We start from the raw sequence: 26864 nt of genomic DNA, 5'->3' as shown, positions 1-26864 counted from the left end.
CAGACATTAATCAGTGGGTCACACAGAGGAGGTTATCTAATTAAAAATAAAAACTAAAAAGAACAATAAGCTACGATGTACTAATTTAATACAGGAAACCAAATAAACAGAGTTCCGCTTTCCTCACATACTAACTGCAAGTTCCCTTACAAAGTGATAGATCTATCTCATAAATAATGAAATCCTTTTCTCTAGAAGACGTGCATCCCATTTCCTTTTATTTCCAGTGCAGATCCAGAGCTTCCTAAGAAATATCTCGGGGGCGACGAGTTTTTTTTGGAAAGACTAATATTACATTTTGAAATATGAAAACAATTGAAGCAGTTTCAGCACATAAAATTGCTTAATCGAATTTCACAACGCTGCAGCTGCTACCCCTATAATTTGCATTTGTTTTAGTTCTGGGGAACTGATATGCCTGTAATACATTACCAGTTATATATCTAGATGACACAAATGTCAGTTTTATTTTTTGTTGCCCTTCCCCTTTCCTTTATTTATTTCTGGAGCAACTACATCCACTTGCATAGTATATTGTGAAAAACTAATGTTAGCACTTCAAGCTAAGTTATGTTTCTACCATTAGTGATCTAACACTTGAAAAACAATATGCTAAATGAATGTTTGATACAATGCAATGAAAGCATTTCTCCCTAGGCTAGTAATAGTCATTACACTTGTATGTACTGTAGCACTATGGCCCTGACAGACGAACAAGATCAGGATATTGCATGAGACTCGAAGCAAAAGACACAATCAGGTACCACATTCCTGTACAGGGGGCTGCAGAGCCAATTTAATCAAGAAGCGTGCCTTCTTCAACGAGAACGAGACTCAACATTTTGTTAAGTGACACTCTGAATTTAAAACTTGCACTGTATGATAAGAAGGAAAAGGAAAATCAGATCATGATGAGGAGCATTGCATTCTTCAGATACGGTATTTTAACAAACAGCCCTTCCTTTCTTTAGCCTGCAGGAAAGCCTGTGCCTAAGGTGTGTTGCTCGTTAAAGCCCGCTTGTCCCTTGTAAAGACTTACTTTTCACTGTTGCTGTCCTAGTGCAGTTGTAAAGGATGGCCAGTTCTCCGAAAACTTTTCCTGGTCCCATTGTACACAGCTTCATGCCTTCTTTGGTCACCTCAACCTTTCCATCTAAAAAATAAATAAATAAAAGGGTTATTTATATTCAATAAACAGCTTGTCACGAAATTCCAAATTTAATTTCTTACACAGATGTCTTGCATCTAGCTAATGGAAAGCCACCAGGATTTGGTTAGTATTTTGTGGGTGGCAGACACTTGTGTTCAGGTATCGCCGGGTTATTATGATCTTCATATATATTTTATTATGTTTTGTTTATATGTTTGTGAAGAGATCATAGAATACTACTGAGAGCTTACAAAACATACCTGAACAGTGATTCCAGTCGAAATACTGATATCCAAGGGGCTCAAGATCAAATTGAGCTTAATACAGTAACCACATGCAAAGTTCATACAACAATGACAAACAAAACAGGTCTAGTTGATGAGGAATGTACGTCCAGCTTAGCCTTCACATTGTATTGGAAGAAAATTCAATCCCTTCTAGCACAGGGCACCTACAGTATGTCAGCTTACTGCTGTGTGGGTTTTGAATGGCAGCTCATTACTGTAACATACATGAGATTGTACAGGTCATAATGTGTAGGGCTGAATAAAGTGAAATATTGAAATTACTGGCAGATATATACAGTATATATGACAAGGCAGCTTACACACAGCTCCATCCAAAACCTAAAGGCAGAAATAACCAAATTAAGAAAGGTGTTTTTCTCAAAATTAGCGATTTTACCTGAAGCTACTGTAGATGAAAACACTTGCTTTGGCCTGCAAGTTCAAAGTGGAAGTGTCCAGTACTTGAGCATGAACACCTCATCCAACAGATTTAGAAACGGAGAGTTTTCTTTAGCATCGGAATGGCGAGCTGCCATCTCATCCTGTGCCATATTGCACACTCTTTTGTTCCCCAGCCCAGCTCAAAGGTCACAGTGTCAAAGCACGAAGAACCAACCCCAGAAATTCCTTTCTTTACCAGCTGACTGAACCACCGTAAAGGCTATAACATTCTTTATATGTCCCAGATAGGAGTCTAAATTCTCTTGTAATAATGAGGGGACTTATTTAACAGTCAATGGCTTTCACTTCTCTCAGGAATAATACTTATTGTAAGGCAGAAGCTCTTTTGTATCCTTATTTAGAAAGTGCATACAATGGTATATACTGGCTGATATAAAGAAAAATAACTAGAAAGCAGAATTATAGAACTATTACTGTTACATTCGAATAATCTACTATTAGAAATTTACATTATTCATAAATTAAAGTTTATTTTATTTATTATAATCTTTTTGTGAAAATTTAGTGCCACACATGAGGTGCATAATCTCTATTGAAAACCTTTTTAGATTCAACCACAATATCCTCATGTGGAGTAAACAGAACCATAGCTATGTTTCTGACACAGAGATGGAATCAATGGATTACTGAAAAGGCAAAACAGCCAAGTGATACAGAACATAACCATCTTGGCTATATTAATTAGCCCCCCACTACCTCCATCTCCATCAACCCATCATGAAAACAATGTAAATTAGACAGCAAGCTCATTAAAATATAGTACAGTATGTGGTAATCCCTTTTCATTTTAATGTCACCATGCTTTTTCAGTTAACAAATTTATGCAGGTCTATTCCAGCTTGGATTGTTTTACTATACAGGGTGAGAGTATACTGCTTCTTTTTTCCTGTTTTTAATTATTACTGAAGTATTGACATCAAGGCATATAAACCATTAAAAATCTGAAACATCTAATTTGATTCCAGAGTAACCACTGGAATTGTGCTTGTTGGGGTCAATGTCTTTATTTTTAGAAGCTGTTTTCTGAGTTAACATGAAAACACCAGCTACCTGATTTTGTATTCATTTTTAGATCGCAGGTGTCCCAGAGATAGATACACTCCAGGGAAATACTGTGAATCAGGAATGAATGTCAGAAAGGCCAAAGTGGCTACCGTAATAGCTGAGCAGTCTATATGGCAGGGTAGGAGTCAGTTACTGGATTGTTCACACACTGCATCTGGTATTTTGCTAGAGGGGAAGTAAAATTATTTTGTCATCTGGAAAATTCCCACTAGGAAGATCTTCCTAAGATTACGATATTGCTCATTTCGGCTATGCACAGAAATTTTAATTATGTCCTGAAACAAACAACATCAGGATCAGTTGCTCTGCATTACAACAAAACATTAGGTTACTCCTATGACCCTGGTTCCCGTAAAATGAAGAGTAACCAGCAACCAATGGGATAATGCAGGATTAAGCATTTATACTAATCTCACAGACAGGTTATCTGCAACAGGGCAACTGTCTTTGAGGGGCTTTTGGTTCATCTGGAGAACCACAGTGAAATTTAGTGACTATGTTAAGAGACTGGTACAAATGTGCACAAACAGTAGGTCAGATGCATGAATTTGCACATAGGAGCAGCTCAGCTCTTTACTAGTGTTGTCGTTCATTTGCACATTAATATGCAGTTAAATCATCCGTGTAACAAAACAGTTCATGTCAGGGACCGGCAATAATTTAGTTATTATTTCCCATTAAAACTGAATCCTTACACTACGGTGGAATTCCCAAATTTCAGTTTACCAGCACATAACACTCCTTTATTTCTATTTGTTATTAAAAGTCTGCACCCCATGACCTGAAGTAATTTGATTGATAAGGACTGAGATTTTCTTTCCCCACCTGCAGTGCAAACAAGTTCAAATTGCTTCTTTACCACCCCAACATAATAATAATAAACTTCATTCTATATGGCGTCTCTAAAGGAGGCTTTTTAAAGCCTTTACAGAATGACAACTACAACAGTGAAAAAAATACAAGATAAGCACAATGAGAATACACAATGAAGGAGATAGTAGACAGGGGTACTGAATACCCACCCAGAGAAGCTGACTGTCTGATATCCTTGGGGAGAGAGTTCAAGAGCATAACAGGAGAAGGTCCTGTCACCCATAGAGTGTACAGTAGATGGGCGTGGGGGACAGATAGGAATGTTTAATAATTTTTACATTGCTATTGGCTTCTATTGATAAGTCTGAAGTAAAAAATTGAAAATATTACAGGGCTTTTTTTCAGATCATATCGAAATAAAAATGACTCCTCCAACCAATCGTTTGAGGAAGACAAAATAATTATTTTGCATTAGGTGTCATATTGCAGAAGCAATGTCCAAACCTAATATTAATGGTGTTCAATATAGAAAAAAAATGTCCCAAGCTGCAATCAGAAACAGCTAACATACTGTATGATGCTTAAAATTAAATTGAGAAGAAACAATAACAATAAATATTACAATTTAAAAATTAGTGTAACTTTCATGTCACAGCCAAGTGTTAGTGATTGTTAAAAATATACTGTATATCCCAACACCATAAATCTCAGCAATGTTATGTCTACTAAGAACGTGTTAAAGAAAAGTGTGCTAGAATCTCATAGCTTGATTTCTTCTGGTAATAACCTTTACCATCTTTACCTGTCTTATTCTTAAGCAACCAAGTCACAGATTAACAGACAGGCCAAGATTCTACACAACAGCAATTGCAGATTCACTCTTCCTTGCATTAGAATTTCATTGCATTTCAGTTTGTTTGAAACAATCTGGTGTCAATCATAACACCTAAGAGGAAAACAAGATCACACCAATATGAATTTGTATGAACTACATTCACAAATTCATACAGGATATGTTTACCTGTATCATAGCATTCAATTATCCCTTTATAAACAGAACTTTATCAATCAATTTAATTTATTAAAATTGATTTTTATTGATGAAGTTTCTTTCAGAAGCATCTCAAGGCACTGTACAAAAGCAAGCAAAAGGTTAGACTCTATAACCCTGGCATTAAAGGTTCAAGCCTGAGTCATATCACCAGAATAAAAACTTATTCAGGATTGAATAAGTGGCTCCTTGAGTGAGAATATCCAGCATCTACGTCACACACTTCCCAACACTACAAGAGCTTGATGAATTATAACTCAACTCAAGATAAGATCATTGAAAACGCAGTGTTACGATTTATTGCTGTGCAATTCACACATCTCCCAAGCAAAGTTAATTCTCTTATCAGACACCACCAGAGGAAAATGGCTCGCAGGTACTGAAGAAGGAAATTAATCCTTCTTATTGGTGCAACCGTTCAATTGTCACAGTGATTGAAATGATAGTTCTAGGAAAAGGATAAGATGTTATAATAAAGTCTCATTATGATATTAATATTTAAACAAAGGGGTTTTTAAGCAGTTTAGAAAGGCTGTTTCTGTTTTCAGTATCTTGTCTTACTGATTGTGCTTTAGTTCCCATCCACCCAGTGGCCATACCACAACACGTTCAATTCATTCAACTCTTCGTGAAACGCATTATCTCTCCTAGGTATGCATAAGGGAACTGACAATGTAAAACTGAAGAGATTTTATTCGAACTCTTTCCTGCTGATAAGATTTTCCAAGACCGTTTAAATTATCTAATATCCTCACAGTCTAAAAGGTAACAGATCAGTTAATCCAATAACTTCTCTTATCTGGTGATCTACTCAATCACTAGCTAAGAACTAGAGCTGCAGTCCAATGAAATCCATTTGGTAAGAGTTTGAGGTTAATCTAAAAAGGTTAATGTATTGTGTTAAAACGCCACCTGCTTTTAATCAATCTAAGGATCATGCAGGTATTTAGTGTATTAATTATAGTTCATTAAATCATATTCAGCAACCCAATAGTAAAGCATACATTGCAAAAACATGATGTCCAGAGAATCAAACCCCATTCTGACATCATAGCAGAGTTTAGTTGGAAAGGAAAATTAAAACTGTAGCATCACTAAAAAAAAGACATTTGGCTTCCCAGACCAGAAAAATCATATATATACACAATAATGTCAGTCCAGAATGTGTTGTGTTTTTGTGACCTGTTAACAAATAAAACAGAGGCTTCAAAGCTAATTTTGTTTGCATTGGGATATCCAGTACTTCCCCTGCTCAGTCAAAGGAGGTACTAACACCTACAGGATATATCTACAGTATGCTGAGCACTGTACAGTATGTGTACAAAAGGAAAATGCAAATGCTCAACTGTCAAAATTAAAGCTAGACAAGTACCTGTAGGGTGTATTTACAATTTTTTTTGAGCTGTCAAACATATATTTTGTGTTACGCTTTTCTCATCACAGGTAATTCAAATCTGTATAAATTTAATTACCCTTTTTAGAAGTACATTGTAAAAACATGTTCTAGCAAGAAATGAAAGAGATGAATACACATTGTGACAGCTGCCATTATTGAATTTTTTTTCTGTGAATTTACCAGAAACAAAGCTCTTCTGAAGATGAATTATCTTTTCCTGCCATTGCAGGTAACTATTTACAGCCCTTGCACAGTGATTGACAATCACAGCAATACACAGCCTTGAGACAGAGAAGACAAAATGCCAAACACACCAGGGAATACTAACAAACGTGTCCTTATCTTGGATTTTGGCCTAGTGAATCCCTCTTCCTGTTGTTGTTTGGAGATGTTCCTTTAGAAATCCTGTATGCAGAAATCCTCACTTCCTTTTTTAGTGGATCAATCCTGTGTACTAAAACATTGTCTGTTACAGATTTACAGGTCATTCTGTAGAGCAGTTTAGGAAATCCCAGCCGCAGAGGTGAAGATATCTCAAGGACATAACACATTGTTTAGGCTCTGTGCCCATCTCTGCACAGTTGGACGTACAGCTTAAGTTATCATTGACACGTTCCAGCTACAGGCAAGATCACAGTCTTAGCAGTGTTCCCAGTAATCTCACTTGCTCAAGGTTAGGCCTTGCTGTCTTGGAAGTGGCACCCAAAAAAATAAGTGAGGTTTGCATCCCTAACAAACAGACAAATCAGGTGCAATTTTGATTACAAAGAATTTTGGAAGAACAGTGAAAAGACCTTTTCATTTAATTCGAATCCCTAAAAACAAGCATAACCAAGACATTTTTATGAAATTATGTTGGAACCTTTTTTTCCTGCAGCATAAGGATTAATTCAATTCTTCAAATAAGGATTTTATAAACTGAAATCAATAAACTGTATATCCCACTATTTTTACATATATTCTGCAGATCTAAAATATTTAGGAAAGGAACTATGTGTTGTGCAGCAACAAATAGAAAGTAAGCTGATTTACTTGACTAATATTAGAGAGGATTTTGTTGAAAGACTAGCTTTATCGTAGGCTTAAGCATTTATTACCTTCTTATCAGAAAGCATTATGAATCAATACCACTACTGCTATTGCTTAAACAGTGTACTAGATTTAAAGATACTATTTCCTTATTCATAAAATGCTTTTAATAAATGTACTAAGGCTATCAATTTGACAGTGAATAACAGATTGTATGATGGAGCATCCCTATTTTTATATCAAAGCCTCACATTACACTTGTATCAAGCAGGGCTTAGCTTTCATTGTCAGTGGTGTCCTCATGTCAACTGTTATTGCAAACAAGATTGGTCACTTGAATGCTTCACACATTCTCTGCTACATGTAATTTACTATCAGATGAGTAAAAAGATTTTCAATTTCTGTAGGTAAACCTACTTACAGTATAACTTCACTTGACAAAATACAAAAAACATTCCAAGAAAGTCATCTAGAAATTCTTGGCAACACCTACTAGACTGAATTCAATGCACATGCTTAACTCAGTTGACATTTACAAAGGATTACATAGGATTGTCCCCCATTGCAATTTATTTAGCAGATGCTAGTCATTTGAGTTAATCGAAGAGCATAACAGAAACTGATTAAAAAAGCTGGAAGGGAATTATTTTTTTCATGCTAAGTGTAGACAGATTATGACCAATCTGAAAACTCTCAAGACACTTTGGGGAGTTTGTTGAGAATTGTAAGAGCCATAAGGATGTTATCAAGCTAATGTCCATCTTCTTTAATGCCGACAAAAAGTCAGACCTTTTTCAAATGTCACTTCACACAAGCACTTGTTTTATACTGTAAACCCTGACAGTGCTGTACTACTTAAAGTAAGTGGTACGTGATCGGGCTCTTTTCAGATCACTAGTGGATCACAAGCACTAAAGAATAATTGCAAAAAATGTGAGAGCACAACATGACTGAATTTTAGGCAGGATGAAAACTGTTAGTCTTGTGAAGCACTTTGGGAATCTCTATAAAAAGTTTTTATATAACTTTTTAAGTTAACCATTAGATCTCCCCATACCGCAGAAAGCCTTTGGCCCATGCTGTGTTGAAGGCACAGACATAATACAGAACTCTTGTATCTGACACTGTCTTAACAACAACCATAAAGACGCTAAGCAGGAGGCCAAGGTTTAAGACCTGACGTGTAGCAACATTATGACATATGACGTCCTTTTATTTAACTGTATCTATTGTAAAATGGGATAAAGTACCTGTCACTCAGCAAAGCCAAAGGCATAAAACTGAATAGCCTTTTATGGATTTTTTCCATCCAGCACAAAAACAGCATGGTGCAAAACAAAGGAAATTCAAATTCTCAGCACATTTTAAGAATAAATCTTACTTGTGACTCTTATGTTTCCTTTTTACACATCCACATCTTTCAGCACACTCGGAAAACAACTCTCTAAATATGCAATTGTATGAAACTGCATCGTTTACATGAATTTTAAAAGCAGAGGCATCAGATGTCCAAGCAGACATACCAGTATTTTTCCAAAATAATGGAGGTGCACTTTTTATATCAATCTAAATAGTTATCCAATATGAACTAATACAGCCTGTATGTATTAGTCAATGTATTAGTCAATCAATGTATGATTTGTACCCTGCAAATCTAGCAATTTTTTCTTCTTGTTGGAAATAGCAGCTTTTCACAATCCCTGTACCACTATACTGAAGGATGTGAGACATTTTTTCTCTATTTTCCATTGACCACAGCCAATAAAACAAAACTGTTCCAATTTATAGCCAGCTGATTGTTACAGTATGCCTTTATTTTTCAATGCACTTATTTCTAGTGCTTGTTGTATTGCTCGAGACAGGACTTTCAGATTGTTGTTGAAGACCAGGCTTTGAGTTTTTATTTTAGGAGAAGTGCTGTAGAATAGTGGTTAGCACTACTACCTCTCCAAGTATTCCAGTTACCTCCCATTTCCAGTGCTCAATGTTCATTGGTGTCTTTAAAAATGTCCATATACTGTATGTGTGTCCTGCAATGGACTGCAACCTGTCCAGGGTACAGTCCTGTTTTGCATCAGGTGCCTCTGGGTAAGTCTCCAGTGCTCATATCAGGAATAAGTGGCTTTCTCATAATGGATGGAGGTTTGAGATTTAATTGATATTTAACCGCATCATTAAGCCTATGCTAATAACAGATCCACAAGCAAAAAACTATCTAACAGTGATAGCCCCACACAAAGTTCAATATTATTTCATTGGGCTTGAGTGAGATGTTGCATTCATTGATGAGTATGGCCCATTTTGTACAGTTTCACGTAATTGTGCAATAAGGCCAATAATATTCATTACACACAGCATGCTCATTAGGATAGCTGAATTTAATAACTGCCTTCTACAAGTCTTTCCCCAATAAGGGGGAGAACAGCAGTATATTTGTTCATGCTGTATAAATAGTCAGACTAACATAGTTAAAATAAATTCTTGAGGGCTTAATAACTAAATATGGGATAATGAAGGAAATGTCATTAGTTGCTAGCCCAAAGTTAGTATAAGCCAATTTTAATTCAATTTTTTTAAACTGTCCTTTTTAATTACATTTAGCTGTAGACAGAACTGCTAGAAAGTTTTTGCCAGGATTGGTATACAATGAGAAGTAAACATGGGCTAAAATACAAGTAATCCTGTCCTGTTTCATTAGTTCAGGCTTTGTTTTTGCTCTTGGGAAAACTGGTACATTGATTAAATGTAATCTGATCTGGCCCTCAGATTTATTCCTAAAGTTATTCAGGAAGGTCAACTCTAGGATTTGGTCGAACGAGTAGGAACATTAGATTTTCTCTTTTTATAAGTAGTATATGACATCAGGGAACAATGTATGATTTTAATTAAAATAGATTGCAAATGTCTCTGGTTCTGTCAGTGGAAAATAACATTAGTGCTGAATCAATTGTATGTACTGAGTCTTTAGACAATATTCAATAAGGCTTTTGCACTTTGGGTCACCCTCATGACTACCTTTCATGGAAATATGTTTTTATTTATAAATGTAAGATTTTTTTAATCATAAGAAGAGTTTTTTTCAATAAACATTTTATTTCAGAGAAACTAAGGCCTGAGTCCTATCTTTGCCATTTCAAAGTTGTGTGAAAATCATGTTTAATAACACACAATGAATAAACAGGTCTGTATTTGACTGAATTTCTTTAAATACTATGTTCCAGCAGCAGATTGACTGCATTTTATTTTTAAGAACCCTTTCACAAAAAGTGAGAATTAAATATAAAACCTCACATAATCTTGATGATGATGATCTGTTTTCCTTCTTACCAGGATCTAACGTACATACTGTAGCTTTAAGAATACCTGAACACAAGGTGCAAAAGCAAGTTTAAACATCACTTAATATAAAACATTTTCAACAATAAGATGGTTTAAATGAAAAGGATAATAAGATGTTGCACTTTTTTTTTACTTATCAGTAATTGCACAGCTACCCAATTATGAATGAGAATAACATGAGGTTTAATTTACACTAATAGCCTTGTCTCTCATGATGTCTAGTCTGGAATATTTGAGGGGCGCCATTACAAACAATAATTAAATAAATATAGTAAATAGCTTTGGTTTTAATTCAGTCCCAGCTTAGCATGAACAAGCTCTCATTGTATCATAATATTATGTACATAAAAGGAAAGTAAAAAATACGCTGCATTAAAAATGCAAAAGGCAAATATTAGAATGAAAAAATGCAAAACGTTTACATATGATATGAAATATTAAAACCCCATTAACCTGATTGACTTGTTGCATCATACAGAGAGAAACAACTGTGCTTAATTTGTAAAGTGCAGCACAACGTTTACAATTAAAATTTGCAGAGAATCACACCAGCTCTGCTGTTGTCATCTGTAAAACAAGCTAAAGAGTTATGGGCTAAAAACAAATTTTAACTTGTCAAAACATATTTACTGTGATAGCTAAATGGAAGTAAAAATAGAAACTGTAAGTGTAACAGCCACACTAAAAGTTTTAACAATAAAGCCTTGTTGTTCTCTTGGTAGTACATCTTTAGTGTGCATTTGATCCGTCAATCAGACTTTTGTTCTAATTGTTTTACTATGTACATTTTTCATTTCTCTAAACTCTGTCCTGTGTATGTCACAGGTCAGTGGTCACTGCCGACCACACAGACAAGGTTTGTTTGTTGTTGTTTTGTTTAAATAAAATAGCAGGAGTTACAGAAATCAAGAGATTATCAACATCCTACACCGTCTGATCTACAGTGAACAGCAGTCATGCCTTCATTCTTCTTTCGTGACTGTTAGAAACCTATACTGCTCACTCTGCAACTCTAAACTTAGTTACTGTCCACTGTGACAACCAAATGCTTTTAAATTATCCTTGTTAACGTAATTGACACTCCAGTTTCATGTTAACTCCCGGGGACAGTTTAATTGGCCAATTAAGAAAAGGACTGGAACACGCTGAAAAAAGTATTATTGGCTGGTGCTCGTGAAAAAACCCAGAGACCTTAAGCAGCACACAGGAACAAATCTCATTCAGTAAGCTTCAAATGCGATCAATTTATTACAAGCAAGGATGTCTGACAGGGTGAAGATGATTGCAGCTTCATTCCAATTACCATAATTTTGTACCAAGAAGTTTTGTAAATTTTAACTTCAATCAGAAAAGCTTGAAATATGGTGGGCTTTGCTATTACAAACTTGTGATGCAATTGTCTGTAATTTAAGATAATAATTTATGATTTTTAATGTGATCGAATTCCTGAGGCTTTTGATTGTAGTCAGGCTGTCATGCACAGTAAGTAATGCAGCACTCGGGTCTAATGAAATTACTCAAATATTTTAAACAGATATTAGAATCAGAAAATGCTAACTGAATTACAGATCAAAGAATCTGAAAGAGAAAAGAAATCTAAGCTTTCAGTCTGAAAAGTGCCACATATGTCACACAGTATCACAATGAAAATATTACAAAAGTTATTCCTGGCAGCGTTGGCTGACTCACAGTCCTGATCAGCCTCTGGACAGACTGCTTTGGGATGTTATGTCACTTTTCCTGTGCAGCTGCACCCAGCTGGCAAAGGGTGGCTGGTTGGATTTATCTCCCGTCACTGGGGAGCTGGTCCCACTGATGCTGTACTGGACTCAGTTCAGGAGAAAAACCAAGTTATGGTTAAGACCTTCACATTGCTTTCTTGAATGTATTCCAATTTTAATCCTTGCACTATGTTGTCCTACAGGCAAGTGAACATTTGCAGATGGCTTTGCAGGTAAAACTATAAGGTAAACTAACAGGTAAAGCAGTAAGGTGTCCCTCAATCTTCATCAAAGTTGTTTCTGTGTTACAGCAGATTCTTCCCCACAACCTAACACTTCAGTGTTCTTGATTACATAAAACCATGACTTTTAAAATTGTTATTTAAATGAGCATCTTAATTACTTTTTGCAATTGTAACTCATCTCAAACACCAGACACCAAACATTGAACACCTGGTGTTTTTATTAACTCACATGACTTCCTCAGTATTTTGTTATCCAGAGAAACAATACTCTGTATAACAAACCCATCTGCTCACTATGTAAAATGTAAATAACATTATGTATGCATCTGATGAGCTATTGATTGAAAAACCTATACTGTTGCATTTTCATCAGTATTTCAGACAGTGATATCAGATGAAGGATTGGAGCTTTCAGCAAAACAAAGACCTCCTTTGATCATTCATCTGTATAACAGGAAAAGGTCTGCAGGTTTCTTGTTGAATAACAGCTAGGTAGTATATTTACCTAAAAGCTAAATATCAAATTGTAAAAACATTTTCAAAGGTTAGGTATTTGGCCCTTTCAATTATGTTTTGAATTTCAAGTTACAATTAATGATGTAAGCTTTATGATTTTTTTTTCCAATTGCAGGATAATAATCACAGTATTATCTATAAACTAGCTATGTATGCTATAACAGGTTTTTACAATTTTTCTGGCTGCTTGATAGTTTTTCTTTATTAGAATTTCTATTCAGGCTTCTATTTATTTTAAATTCTTTGAATTCTCTTTAATTCTTACTTGCATTCTCTTAGCATCTTAGATACCCATTTTAGAAGGATTTCTGGAAGTGTTAAGTCTCCCATGTTAAAAAGCATTATCATTAGAAATCATAAAGAAACGATTTCCTTAAAGAACACAGAGAAACCCTCCAAGATCACTCACTTCTAAAATCTTGTTTATTTTTTCAGTTTCCAAACCAATATGAAAGTCCTTCATGGTATCAAAGCCCCATGAAGGAAAGATTAAAAATCTCAGAGCACACTGGACCAAATAAATACAGTGTCTGTTCAGTGTGGTGAGTGCCACAACATGTAACCAATAGACAACAAATGATCAGATTAGGAGAACACATTTTCGGTGGTCTGTCACTGTTCATGGCTTGTGGAATCCCCCCAGGCTTCTATGATATGACGATGGTCCCCTTTCAGAAAAGCCTGCTCAGTTCCAAAAATTAGTCCATCACAGAGGTATCAGTTAACAAAATATCTTCCGTTTCTCTTCATCTCCTGTGGATCATCTCTTCAAGTATTCTATAATCCCCCTAGAGGAACAAGAATATCAGAATTCCTAACAAACTCTATTCCTCTTCCTTAAAAACTATTCTTGACCTACCCAGGGAACACCCTGAAACAGAACTGGACTCATCTCCTCTATAAATGGGCAGACTTCTCCTTCAATGTAGGTTTATATCTCTTGTCACCTCAGAGACCTACTGGCATGTCTTACATTGCTTAACTTTTGGCTCCCAGTTTCCAACTATAACCAGCACTCATCTACAACTCTGCAAAGACTGTGGAAAATTCTACTTAAAGCCAGGAATACATAATAGAGTCAAATCCAAATTCAGTCTTTATCTACCATTCTTTAGCTAAGTCCACTCCATAACAAAATTCTTGCAAATTATATCCATTACCTTCGCTAAACCAAATTTATCTGGAATTAAGACTACCGATGTTAAAGCACAGGGTGTGCTATCTAAGATAAGATCAGATCACTTTATTAGCCATATGCAATTTCTTGCATTAGGAATTCATCTTTTCGCATACCCCAGCTTGCTCTCCATGAGACACAGACACACAGACAAGGGGAGAAGCTTGAGGTCAGAGCGCAGGGTCAGCCATTGATTAGCACCCCTAGAGCAGTTGGGGTTAAGGGCCTTGCTCAGGGGCACAACAGAGTAGGATTCCTCTGCTGGCCACAGGATTTGAACCAGCAACCTTCCAGCCACAGGCACAGATCCTTAGCCACAGTGACACTGCTCCACCATCTACACTCTCTATAGCTGATTTTACTCCCAACTCTCTCCCTGAACTGCAAGAGCTTTGACACAGCGCACAGCCCTCTGCACCTGACCACTGTTATATTCTAATTTGCTCATCCTATGGAATGTTCCATTATCCAAGAGGACAATTACATGAACTCCTTTTTCACCAGTGGAATTTCATCATCAAATAAAGGATCAGCCAATTAAGACAGGCATGTCCAATTTAACTCAAGCAAGAGGAGGCTTCAGCTGGCACCATCCCACAGAGTATATCAGCCTCTAGGAGGTACTTAAATTAAGAGACACTTCTTTACACAAAGGGTTGTGGGAGTGTAAAAGTAAGTTACTCAGTCAGGTTGTCAAAGCTGATTGTTTATTTTCCCAAGAAATTGCTGGATGAGATCCTTGGATCATTTGCCTAATAGCATCTAATGGGTATAATGAGCTTGTCTGATTTATAACCCTTTTTATGACTTCCTATTATATCAACACACAGGTTCTGAAAACGTAGCCTCTAGGATGAGCTAATACAGCTAGATAAACCTCACCCAACTTGCTCCCCGTCTCCCACTTGCTCTTGCCAAAGCTTGACTCTTATTGATTAGAGGACTGGCTGTGGAGGAAATGTAAGAAATATGAAACAGTTCTCTAATTGATAATGAGCTCTCTGTCCATGTGGATATATCGGTAGAGAGAAAAATCAATATTTCATACTTTGTCTAGAAATAACAGTGACATCTTCCTCACTTTATGTAAAAGGGGTGATGTGTTGTATAATATTTTTTCCAGGGAATCTCAGCTATAGCAGAGTTCCATGAATCTGCAGAACAAACTATCACAGAGACATCTGTGCAGGCAAGACGCCAAGATGTAGGAGCCAAATCTAATAGTATACTATTGCACTTAATGTTAAATTGCACATTACACCTAATTATTTTTCTATTAGTACTTCACTAGAAAGTTAGAAGCATTTTGTAATTTTATGCTAATCGTGTCCCTTCTAATGCTTACATAATGAGTTTCCAAGCATTAAAGAATTAATCACTCTGAAGTAGGGACCACAATAGTAATTTTAAAGTGCATTACCTTTTTTTCCAAAATGTTGCATTTTACTGCTTTACAGATAAGACATGGAGGACCTCAATCAGCCTTGAACTTCTTTATTATTGCTGTTTTTATCTATCTATCACCTTGGAAACAGGAGGGACACAGGAGGTACAATTCAATTTATATTTCAGTTGGATAAATAAACTGTGGCAATGATGATTTATGAAGCTTAATGCTGCCATGCCGATCAGATTCAGGAATTGCTCTCTTATCACCTGCTAAGGAATGTCACAGGTTTAAACTCAGTACAAGAAACTGATTCAGCACAGACTTTTACTTAACAAGGGGTTAACTGTAGTAATGCTGCACTATCACGGGAATCGCATTGCTTTTTATGAAATAAGTTTGAGATCAGTGCCATAAGCAATAAAGATAAAATCCTTAAACTGAAGGCACTGTACACTTCACACTGTATTACCCTGTGAACATACTGTTTTTTTTCATTTAGCACCAGACTGGAGTGTATTATAATGTTCAGATTTCTGCTAAAACTAAGCCTTTTTTTTACTTAGGAATACACGTACAAATCAAACTTATCTTTTAACACTCTACTTCATGACCTCTTACAGTGAGAAAACTGGGGACCTTTTCAGTATGTTAGTTCCTATAAAATACGAGGCCTCAGTTTTGCCTGATATACACTGCTTTATCAAATGCAAACTGCTGAGCTTCATCTAAAGTAAAGATGAAGAAGGATTTCATCCTATCTAAACTGAATAAAAGCAGAAGGGAAATTCCTTTGTTGCTTTTCTGCATTTCATGAAGGTCATTCCACATCTGTATTACGCCGTGTCCCATTTCTATGTGACAAACGTTTCAAAAAGGAAACATGTAAAAACATCATAATTAACAGGAATCAATACAAATATAGAGCTACTACATAATAAACTTGCCAGCCCAGGACACAGCTGTGTTCTCAATGCTAGAAAGAAGAGCTGCACTTCAGCAATCACACTATTCTGTGGTGTTCAGGTGTGTGGACCCCATGCCTGACAGACTCATAAATTCACATCATCAAGGCGCACAGCAGTGACATTCCTCTAGTATGATAATCACAGAGAGATTTGGAGAGAAACAGGATTGTGTTTATGTAATAAAGATGTAAACTGCAGTTACTGGAATCCTAGAAGCACTACAGAAAGACACACTGAAGATTTAAAATGACACTTGAGTTGCAGCATGGAAATACCACCTGTTAATCAACTAGATAATGCTGTTGCGCCTGTGGCTGGAAGGTTGCCGGTTCATATCCCGCAGCCGGCAGAGGAATACTACTCTGCTGGGCTCCTGAACAAGGCCCTTCACCCCAACTGCTCCGGGGGTGCTGTACAATGGCAGACCCTGTGCTCTGACCCCAGGCTCTCTCCCTGTCTGTGTATCTCATAGAGAGCAAACTGGGGTATGCAAAAAGATAATTCCTAATGCAAGAAATTGTAAAGGGTTAATAAAGTGATGTTATTATTATTAATCTAACCTAACTTAAATGAAGAAATTTAAGTACTTCTTGATGGTGATCGTCACCTTCCTGAAAACACTTGGACATAGCCACACTAACGTTTATTCTAACTGAACTAATCGTGGTTAATTCCTGCAAATGTAAAATTCCATACCGTAGTACAGTCAATTTCTGTAATATAAGACACTATTGTTATATTAGTCAATATTAGTGTTTTTGTACAGTATCTTAAGTGTTAAGACTTTAAAGGTCTGTCGTGTAGAGTAAAACCAAATGTACTGAGTTGTGTTCCTTGCTAGTTTATCTAGCTATACACATGCTTTACTGTCTCCAGGACTGTGTAGTCTGACTCTTCCATCATTCAGGCAGCAATGAAGTGCTGTGTAACTAGAAGGCTGTGGGATTAAATCTCAGGACAGACACTGTTGTTGTACCTCCAATTAAGGTACTGCAGCTGAACTGGTCATCTGAAATCCGCAGTTGTATTAATGGCTGCAAAAGTGAGTCACTTTAGATAAAAACACCAGCCACTGAAATTAGTAATTTCCCATTTTCTGAGTAAAATTAGCTGTTTCTTGATGTTTGTGTGCGGTAGAACCCCAGCTTGTCTCTATGGATATGTGCCTCCATGCTAATTAGACTACCAGATTATTTTAAAAAAACATCTCTGGCTACACATACAGATTTCATTTGAAACAAGCAAATACATCTTTCTGAATCCAATCACCCTGTAAAGTTAGGACCATCTGCCAACAAGGATGCTGATGAACTATTTAAGATTTTCATTCTTTGGGTTGCTTAGCAACCAAATTCTTGTTAAGGCAGTTTGAAGCACCTTGTTCATGACTGCTTAGCTGGTCTTTGCCATTTTGGAGTGGGTGGAAATATCCAAAACCTTTCTGCTGTTTTTGAAATGTATGTCAAAAACTATCAACTTAATATATTTATCTTTGTTGGATGACTATTTAAGCCTTATTTTCATCTTTCACCAAGAAAGGCATTTCTCTTTGTTACAATTTATATCAAGCTAATAGGTTTTGGTCAGTCTGGCTTATATTTAACAAAATACAATTGTATAACATAAAAAATATGATCAAGATCCAAAAAAAATGATTACTAATAATGAAAACCTAATGAGTAATATTTATCTTAATCCTGAGTTTCAATACTCTGCCTTACTATTTTCCTGCACCCATTTTTTACATAATAAAAAAATATATTAATCAGTGTTATAATGAAAAATAAAATCATCATGATCTTAATACACTTGATTCTTAAAGTAGTAAATAGTTTATATGACAATAAAAATGATTCTCTCAATTCGAAAGAGACACTGTTATCTTACATTCTGCCTTGCATACTGCATGTAATATTAAAATACAACAGCCAGTATATATGTTTTATAACAGATGTCTCATATTAAAATAAAACAGGTATTGAAAAGTAAATAGGTATTTCTGCCATCAGGCTTCCAATAGCATAAAACTGTCAACCGGGTATTCCTCTGTGACCTTGTTTCAGAGCAGTTATTTCTCTGAACTGAGAGATAACTGAATATCTATTTTAGATTAACTAAAGGTGAATTTTCCAAAACCCACACTAAAATGGATGAAGAGGAACTTAGGCAAGTTATCTGATGCTTTGAAAGAAAAAGAGAGTGCTATCTAATTTTGAACCCATTTATTTCGTTTATGAGTTTGTCTAGCAACATTCCAGCTGAATTCCAGAGCAGAGATCACTAGAGAGTCACTCTGCTGTTCAGAAGGAAAGTGTCAACCGATAGACATACTGTAGTATACCCAATTTTCACAAAGATCTAGTCCTAATTAATGCCAACAATGAAATGTGGCATTGATTAATTGTTGAAAGGAATACTGAAGGTATTACTTCAATGAAGGGGCTTTTTTCAACCCACAACAGCACCAGGACCCAACAATAGGTGTCTAAAAGTTGCTCCTTCAGGCAATTTCTAAAGGGTTAATTGCCAACAGTAACAACATTATTTTTATTCCTGTAAAAACAGTTTAGCTAAAATCCTGTAGAGCCTGGAATGGAAAATTTGCCTTAATTTATTTGCCCATTTACTTACATAAAAAGAAGTAGATTACAGAGTTTCAGTCATCAAACAAACCTCTGCAGATCTGGCACAGCTTGTACAGGTGATCACCAGCAGGGTCCTGTCTAGCACAGAAATCAGCCAAAAACAACACAATAAAGGGAAATAGGATTCTTGTCCACATAGCAGTTGGGAAACTCAATTCTAATCCTGTTATATAAAACAATATGTTATATATTCTCAGGCACAGAGATGTCAAAAGGACGATTTCCTGTTGACTAATTTCTTAAGGTTTTATGCACATATGTTATATAACAAAACTCAGGTAGTCATAAATAGAAATCAAGTGGTTAGGTAAAAGAGTACATATGGAATTCATTAAACTTATCTTTGTTTAAGTAAAAGCTAAATATTTTTACCATGTTTCATAAGAAAGCACAATATTTAGATTCCGTTTTACACTTTAAAAGTCACATAATGCACATACAAAAATACAACATGCATGTGTCATTATTATATAGTACATGGAGGATTTCATGATTAGGGTTTCATGATATGTAATTAACAATAATAATTGCTTACAATTATATAGAGCTTTTCTGGACATCCAAAACATCAAAGCACTTTACAGGTAATGGGGACGCCCCTCCCCCAGCACCAATGTGCAGCCCCACCTGGATGATGCGACGGCAGCCATAGTGCACCAGAACGCTCACCACACATCAGCTATCAGTGGGGAATGAAGACAATTCATAGATGGGGGTTATTAGGAGGCCATGATTCGTAAGGGCCAATATGAAATTAGGCCAGGACACCAGGGTTACACCCCTACTCTTTTCAAGAAACGCCCTGGGATATTTAATGAACACAGATCCAGGACCTCGGTTTTACGTCTCATCCGAAGGACAGCGCCTTTTTACAATACAATGTCCCCGTCACTATACTGGGGCATTAGGACCCACACAGACTGCAGGCTGAGCACCCCCTACTGGCCCCACTAACACTTCTTCCAGCAGAAACCTTAGTTTTTCCCAGGAGGTCTCCCATCCAGATACTGACCAGGCTCACACCTGCTTGGCTTCAGTGAGGTGCCAGTTGTGAGTTGCAAGGTGAAATGGCTGCTGGTGACATTAGTTTCATGTTTGACCCAGCCTCTTTCCTTCTGCAGATGTGTTTTATCATCAGGTAAAGCCTGCAGCACATTTTGTCAGTCATTCTGTTCTACCTTTAAGCCCTAATCAGTGCAAAAGTAAGAAAACATATTTTCTCCAGATTGTTTTTACTCTGATCACAGATGCACATATTGTAATATTTTCTTTTTGTTACATTTACTTTAATGATATTAAAGGGTTTTTATCATTTACTAACTGCTCAACTGATTCAATCCACATCGTTTTAACTCATTTAAGACCTATTTTGTGTCCATTATATTCTGGCTTAAATACAGGTATGGCAGGTATTTTGGAGCTTAGGTTGCTACGCTCTGGGTTTTCCAGTTAGGTAGAGAATAAAATACATTTATTATTGAATCAGGAAAACTTTAAAAGATAAAATTGTACATCTTAAGCATTTTAAATGTCCTAATGTTGCCAACTTTATTTTTCTGCTCAACAAAATGAATATCATTCTTTTTTCAGTAGTCCCATTTAGTAGTTTGTGCCCGTCGATTTCACAGGCCTAAAACTATAATCATGCCCTTAAATCCATCTGACAGGGTTATAACAAGGAGAGCTTAATGCTGATGATATTAATGGGTCTCTGAAATTTTAAAAAACAAGATGTTGAAAACCTTTAATTTTATTCCAAAAAGAAAGATTTTTACATCTTGTGTGACACTGATGAAAATCAGTAAATAATCAAGATTGAATTAAACTTTAATTAAAACAAATAATAAAATGTAGCTTCAGAAGTCCTCTTGTCTCTTAATCAGTAATAGTAAACTGGAAGCTTTTTCCTTAACGGCATTTGAAGAACTGGTTCCAAAAGCACTGCAAATCTGTGCGCAGTGAGAACAGGAAATGAAAGATTATGGAGAAATGTCACAGTTCATATCCTGGATGCTTCACTGCAATGGTGATTCAGTTTTTCCAATGACCTCTAGTCTGTTGTTGGTTCCATGTAAGTTTAGTCAAATGAGTAATGGCCCTGTACAATGTCGTATTTCCACTGGATCAGTCCATATTCAAGCAGACCCTTTTTCCAACCAATGTTATTTAAAAGAAACTAAAAGGAAAGCAATTTAGCCATATGTGTCCTTTTTTACCCCGAGCAGTGGGTAAAATCGAACACGTAAACAAGACAGTAACTTTTATAAATGCCTGTTGTGTTGTGTCAGATGACACCCTTGTTTAACATAATTTTTTTATGCTACTACAGTGGCAGGCTGGTGTAATAAGCTGCGAACTGTAAATCTGTTAACCCTGCTCTTTTAAAATGTTCTTTACTTTGAGCTGCCCAAATCTTGGTGGGGTGCCATATTACCTGCTTTTAAGGACATGTTGCTACCAATCAGATCCACAACCTTTTGAATGAAACAACAAAAACATACACATCCTGGAGGTATAATAATGAAACTGCCCTAGACACCGTTTTACAAGCCAGCGTGGAAAAGAAACAATAGGGACACAGGACTATTGAGACCTGAGCCAAATCTCTCCCACAAATGCTGCCGAAGCTGTTGCAGCAGAAGCTCATTCAAGGTCAGGGATCCAGGTGAAAATGGGTGTGGATTTTCTGTGTTTTACTTTATTATCAAGTGTTTATGAGATACAAACCATCATTCCCCAGGGCTGTTTTTTTCAACCACAGAACAAAATGTACAGTACTGCTTTTCCAAAAACACCACATGTAAACCCTCACTATGAAAATGACATAGAGCTTCCTGTAAGTATTCATGAAACTCCTGACATTGAAAGATATGATGGAATCACAAGGATGGAAGAAGCACACGTAGTGCCCATTTTACATTGTATAAGTGTAACAAAGGCCCAAATAAAAATGTACTTTTCTGTCTCAAATAGGCTAAAGGAAATGTTTATAATTGTTTGCATTCGCAAAGTGCATTTCACCTCAAAGGATCACATACAGGATGGGGTCACCCCACCCCCACTCCCATCCCTACCACTGAGCGCCAGTCAAATAAGCCAGCAGTTTCACAGGACAGCGAACTGCTTGGAGATTTGGAGAAGTGAGAAATCCATTTAAAGTCTTATCAGAAGGACGACACTTCCCACAGTGGCCCCAGTCATCATCTTGGGGCACAGGTTTGAAAATTATAAAAATAAACTATTTGCCTTTAAAAGTTATAGCATTTTACAGACCAACAACAGCAACAAAACAATATGAGAGGAGATAGTAGATAGAGATAGGCAGGGTTATGGAATAAAGTAGGAAAGCAACAGAGCACACAGAACCAGTTAAATAAAAGCCCTTCTTAAAAGAATGTTTTTACTCGAGATCTGAAAGAGCTCAGGAAAGGTGACTCCCTGATATCCTTAAGGACAGACTTCCAGAGCTTTGGAGCATAACAGGAGAAGGCCCAGTCACCCACAGAGTGCAGACAGGCTTGGGGGACAGATAGGAGACTGGAATTAGACGAGCAATGGCTGCGAGGAGGGGGGTAGAACAATAGTAACACAGACTGGTATTGAGGTGGCAAGCCATGCAGAGCCTTGTAGGTGTGCTTCAGGATTTTGAAATCGACACAAAAGCTGACAGGAAGCCAGTGCAAGGACTCCAGGATAGGAGTATTGTGGTAACTGGCACTAGATCTGGTCAGGATTCTGGCTGCCCAATTCTGGACATACTGAAGTTTGCTCAGTGTGGATTTAGATACCCGAGAAAGTATGGCATTACAGCAGTCAATATGAGAAAACACAAAACACGAAAGTGTTGACCAGCTTTTCAGCAACATTAGTGACAATACAGGACACAGTCTTGCAATATTTCTAAGGTGGAAGAATAATGTTTTGACAATATGTTACACAAGAATCTGGTGCAGGGAGGAGTATCACTTACTGCTCCAACTACTCTGTGTTCATCAGCATCCTAGTTTTCAGTTTTCCTCAGAGGTGTCTCATCAGGCTAAGTCTTGCTTACCTTCTGACATCTGACAAGATCATTATAAACAAGGTCCGAACAAGGCTGTTAAATACAGCCTACATAACACTGCAAAGGAGTGTGGCAACAAAAGACATAAGTATTAACAGAAATATGCCGAAAAATATTTTATGCAATGAACTGAACAGGATTTTAAGGAGGACACTACTGATACCTCAGTCTGTTCAAGCATCATACTGAGGCCTTGAAGGATAGTTAATGCTTTCAGAGCAGTGAAGCAACACCACCCATTGCCTCACAGTTTGACAGTAGCTAAGAAATAACAGAAATTAGGGAGTGAACCTAAGATTGATGGATTATTAGAACATAAATTGGTTCCAGTGAAAGAGTGCACACCTTTGTTTGATGGCTGCGTACGCAAGTGAAGCTCAAGAAACAAATCTGTTAAGAATTTTAAAAATGTATATTTTGTTTGGAAAATATTCAAATATTTTTTGGAGAACGAACACTGCCTCCTAAATGCTTGCCTATCCATAAGCACTTTGCGACAAGCTCATAGTTTACACTTCATGTTGAGACTGCAGCAATAAAAAGATTAAAGGATTTAACTGTAATGGAAAAGTCGATAGCAATAGAAAGTGGTGCAAAATTATTTTCAATTCACCTTATTTCACTTTATATCCATCTATATTTTAAAATAAAATAGGTCTTGCTAACAAAGTTTTCAAATACTAATATATCTTTTTGTAATCATTCCTACCACATTCAAAATCAACTCCTGTTGTCAATCAAACAAGAAAGGCATAAAAATGTGGCTGGCTTAGCTATTCAGCAACTCCAAAGTCACCTATGAAGCATGTTATAAAGCTCTAGAAATCACCTAATTGCAGATGGACTTTGGCATTAGTGCTAAATTAACAATGCATGTGAGAGACACAGGATGGACATTATAAGGCAGTTAACCACCACATTACACATATCACATGGTGACTACCTGGTGATTACCGGGGTAACACGCAGTAAATCAACCTCTGAAGCACTAACAAATGAACAAACACTGATTCTGAAGTGCGTCTCTCCTCCCTTTTTTTGAATAAAGCAGCTTTTTGAATCATCCAATTTTACCAGAGTTGAATGTTAAGCTATTTCAGCATTTGGTTCCAACAGCATGTTCCTTTATAATCAGCATTTTATTGAAAAAGTGTTTTTCACTAAAGTACATTACCCCCATACCCCCTATACCGGCCAACAGAATGCTATATTTAACCAGATGAAACATGGTACCTACACAACCCAGTGAAACCATTTTAATTTGTTCTCTACTTTGATGTTGGCTAAAAAGACTGTTTTAGGAAGCGTATCAAATATTCCCTTGCAGTTCCCCTGTATGACAGCAGAACACTAGCAGCATAGAACTTTCGTTAAAGTAAGCAAACTGCTCTGAATCTTTGTATGATATAAATTAAGATAAAAGTTACAAAGATGACAGAAACAGAAGCATGTGAGAATCTATAGATGTTGGCTGGAACCTGATCAGGAAAGCTGTAGAATCTATCATTTTTTACCAGCCATACAATTTCATTTTATTTCCAAAAATAAAGCAGTAGAATTGCAAAGGGCAAATTACATTGTGGAATAAACACAGTTCATCCACAGTTAGTCTTCCTGGTTTTTTGTAAAACCTTTATCTTTTGAGCATTGCCTTTGAGTGGCCTGGCCTCTTAGAAACATTGTGAATTTCCCTCAGAGCATAGATATGAACTATCACACTGCCAGGAGTTCTAGTAAAAACTGCTTGGAGAATTAGTGTTGAGCTGTGAAAGGCTAAACATCTTAAGTAAAATATTGGTGTTAAAACCAATACATCCTATAAGTATAATTAATCTTGAAAATCCAATATTTGTGAAATCAAGTCTATGTTTCCCTATAAGTCTTCTATTTATAACTCCAGCTTTTCCAGTCATGATTAATGCACTTCACAGGGGCTTACAAAGTGTATTTATTCTGATGTGACAGATACTGGACAAAGAATCAATCCTTTTCAAATTACCAATCAAATTACTCCAGGCTTTGAACTGAGAAAAGTGCATGAATTGCATCTACCCAGAGTTCCAAGCAGGCATCTACTCACTTGCATTCACACCTATTTAAAGATGATAGCCATCTTGACTACCTGGAATCAGAAATGGGAGTGCAGCTTCATGATGACCCCAAATAATACAAAAATCAGCCAGGATACAATTACAAGGTGATACCAAGTAGCACAAAAGCTTTGTTTGCTCTTTCTTTTCTGATTTAAAAATCATTAATATCCTGTAAAATTACAAAGCTACGACATTCAACCTTCCTTTGAACTACTAAGATGCAAGACACAGACACAGCCCTGAAACAATACATTTTCACGGTTTTTGAGTTGATTTTTCCAGCTGGCTCACAGATGTTCACAGAGGAGATCAGTAAAACAATGCAAGTCTCTTTCTTAAATGGCAAGCAGAAAATAACAGAGGAAATGTCCTGCTACCAGAAAAGGTGACACAAAGCAAGTAATAAGAGTATGAGCATTGATTGTAGTGTTGAAGAAATGTATAGAATTCATTGCATGCCTTGTTAATTGCACAGCAAAATGAAAAATCTCAAATGGAACAAAAACATTGAGAAAGAAAGCTAGAAATGTAATGGTAACAATTGTTTTTTTAAAGCATGGGCATAATGTCTAAAACAAGCCTAAAAAATAGACAGTGCTATGAGGTAAAGAGTATAAAAAATAATTGCACTTCCTGAACTAAAAAGGAATCCTCAAAGATGGTGAAATACAAAGGTTTCTCAAACGTCTAGGCAGCTACTTTAAGACAAGGAACAAGCAAGAGGTTTATTCCATGCTGAAAAGAGAAGAAAGAAAACACAACATTTCAGCCGTGGAGCCTTCTTCAGGTGTGAAGAATAATACTACCTAAAATTACTGTTAAGGTGAATGGTGTGTTAGGTCTACAGTACATTGTTATTGTATAGTCAGGTCATCTGGTTAGAAAAGAATTGCATCATATTAGTCTCGTTGTGCTTAACTCACTACTCACTACTTTTAGGTAGTATTATTCTTCACACCTGAAGAAGGCTCCACGGTCAAAATGTTGTGTTTCCTTTCTTCTCTTTTCAGCATGGAATAAACCTATTACTTGTTCCTTTGCAGCCTACGCATGCTGACACAGCTACCCACCTGAACTACTTTAAAACAAGTGTATTTAGGTCAGAAAGTATGTCAGTTGTGGGTGCTTAGAACAAGCTTGCTGTATGGTTAACAAGCTAGTTGATATGGTTAGATTGTTATTAACTTAGAACAAGCTAACCATGTTGTGAAAGCTAATTTGCTGGAGCGTTTAAAAAAATAGTTTGATGAAGTCCTGCTACCAAAACGTGTCTAGCCATAAAACTGAAAATAGCAAGCATTTTATTCACTGAAAATGGACCATGAAAGAGACTATATTCACACTGTCCATTTTCTAAAGCAATCTCAGCTGCAGGTCAGTGTGTACTTTGCAAAATGAAGACATGAGGAAATAGCAAAACAAATGAACAACTCAGCATTATTTTCTAAAGACTCATT

At 36.5% G+C, this 26864-nt stretch overlaps 1 protein-coding gene across 2 annotated transcripts in view; it reads right to left on the bottom strand.

Annotated features, from left to right (window-relative positions):
- prkg1b (protein kinase cGMP-dependent 1b) overlaps positions 1-26864 on the bottom strand; it is a 147272-nt gene that overhangs the window by 92658 nt on the left and 27750 nt on the right. For both annotated transcript variants that reach the window (XM_088634834.1, XM_088634833.1), the window contains exon 3: positions 1040-1153. In XM_088634834.1, the coding sequence (XP_088490960.1) occupies positions 1040-1153 (114 nt within the window). The remainder of the gene's footprint in view (positions 1-1039; positions 1154-26864) is intronic.

The sequence above is a fragment of the Lepisosteus platostomus genome, chromosome 6 (genome assembly GCF_059453375.1).
Source record: "Lepisosteus platostomus isolate fLepPlt1 chromosome 6, fLepPlt1.hap1, whole genome shotgun sequence".
Taxonomy (NCBI): domain Eukaryota; kingdom Metazoa; phylum Chordata; class Actinopteri; order Semionotiformes; family Lepisosteidae; genus Lepisosteus; species Lepisosteus platostomus.
Note: the sequence above shows the minus strand (reverse complement) of the source record. Positions and strands in the feature narration are given on the sequence as shown.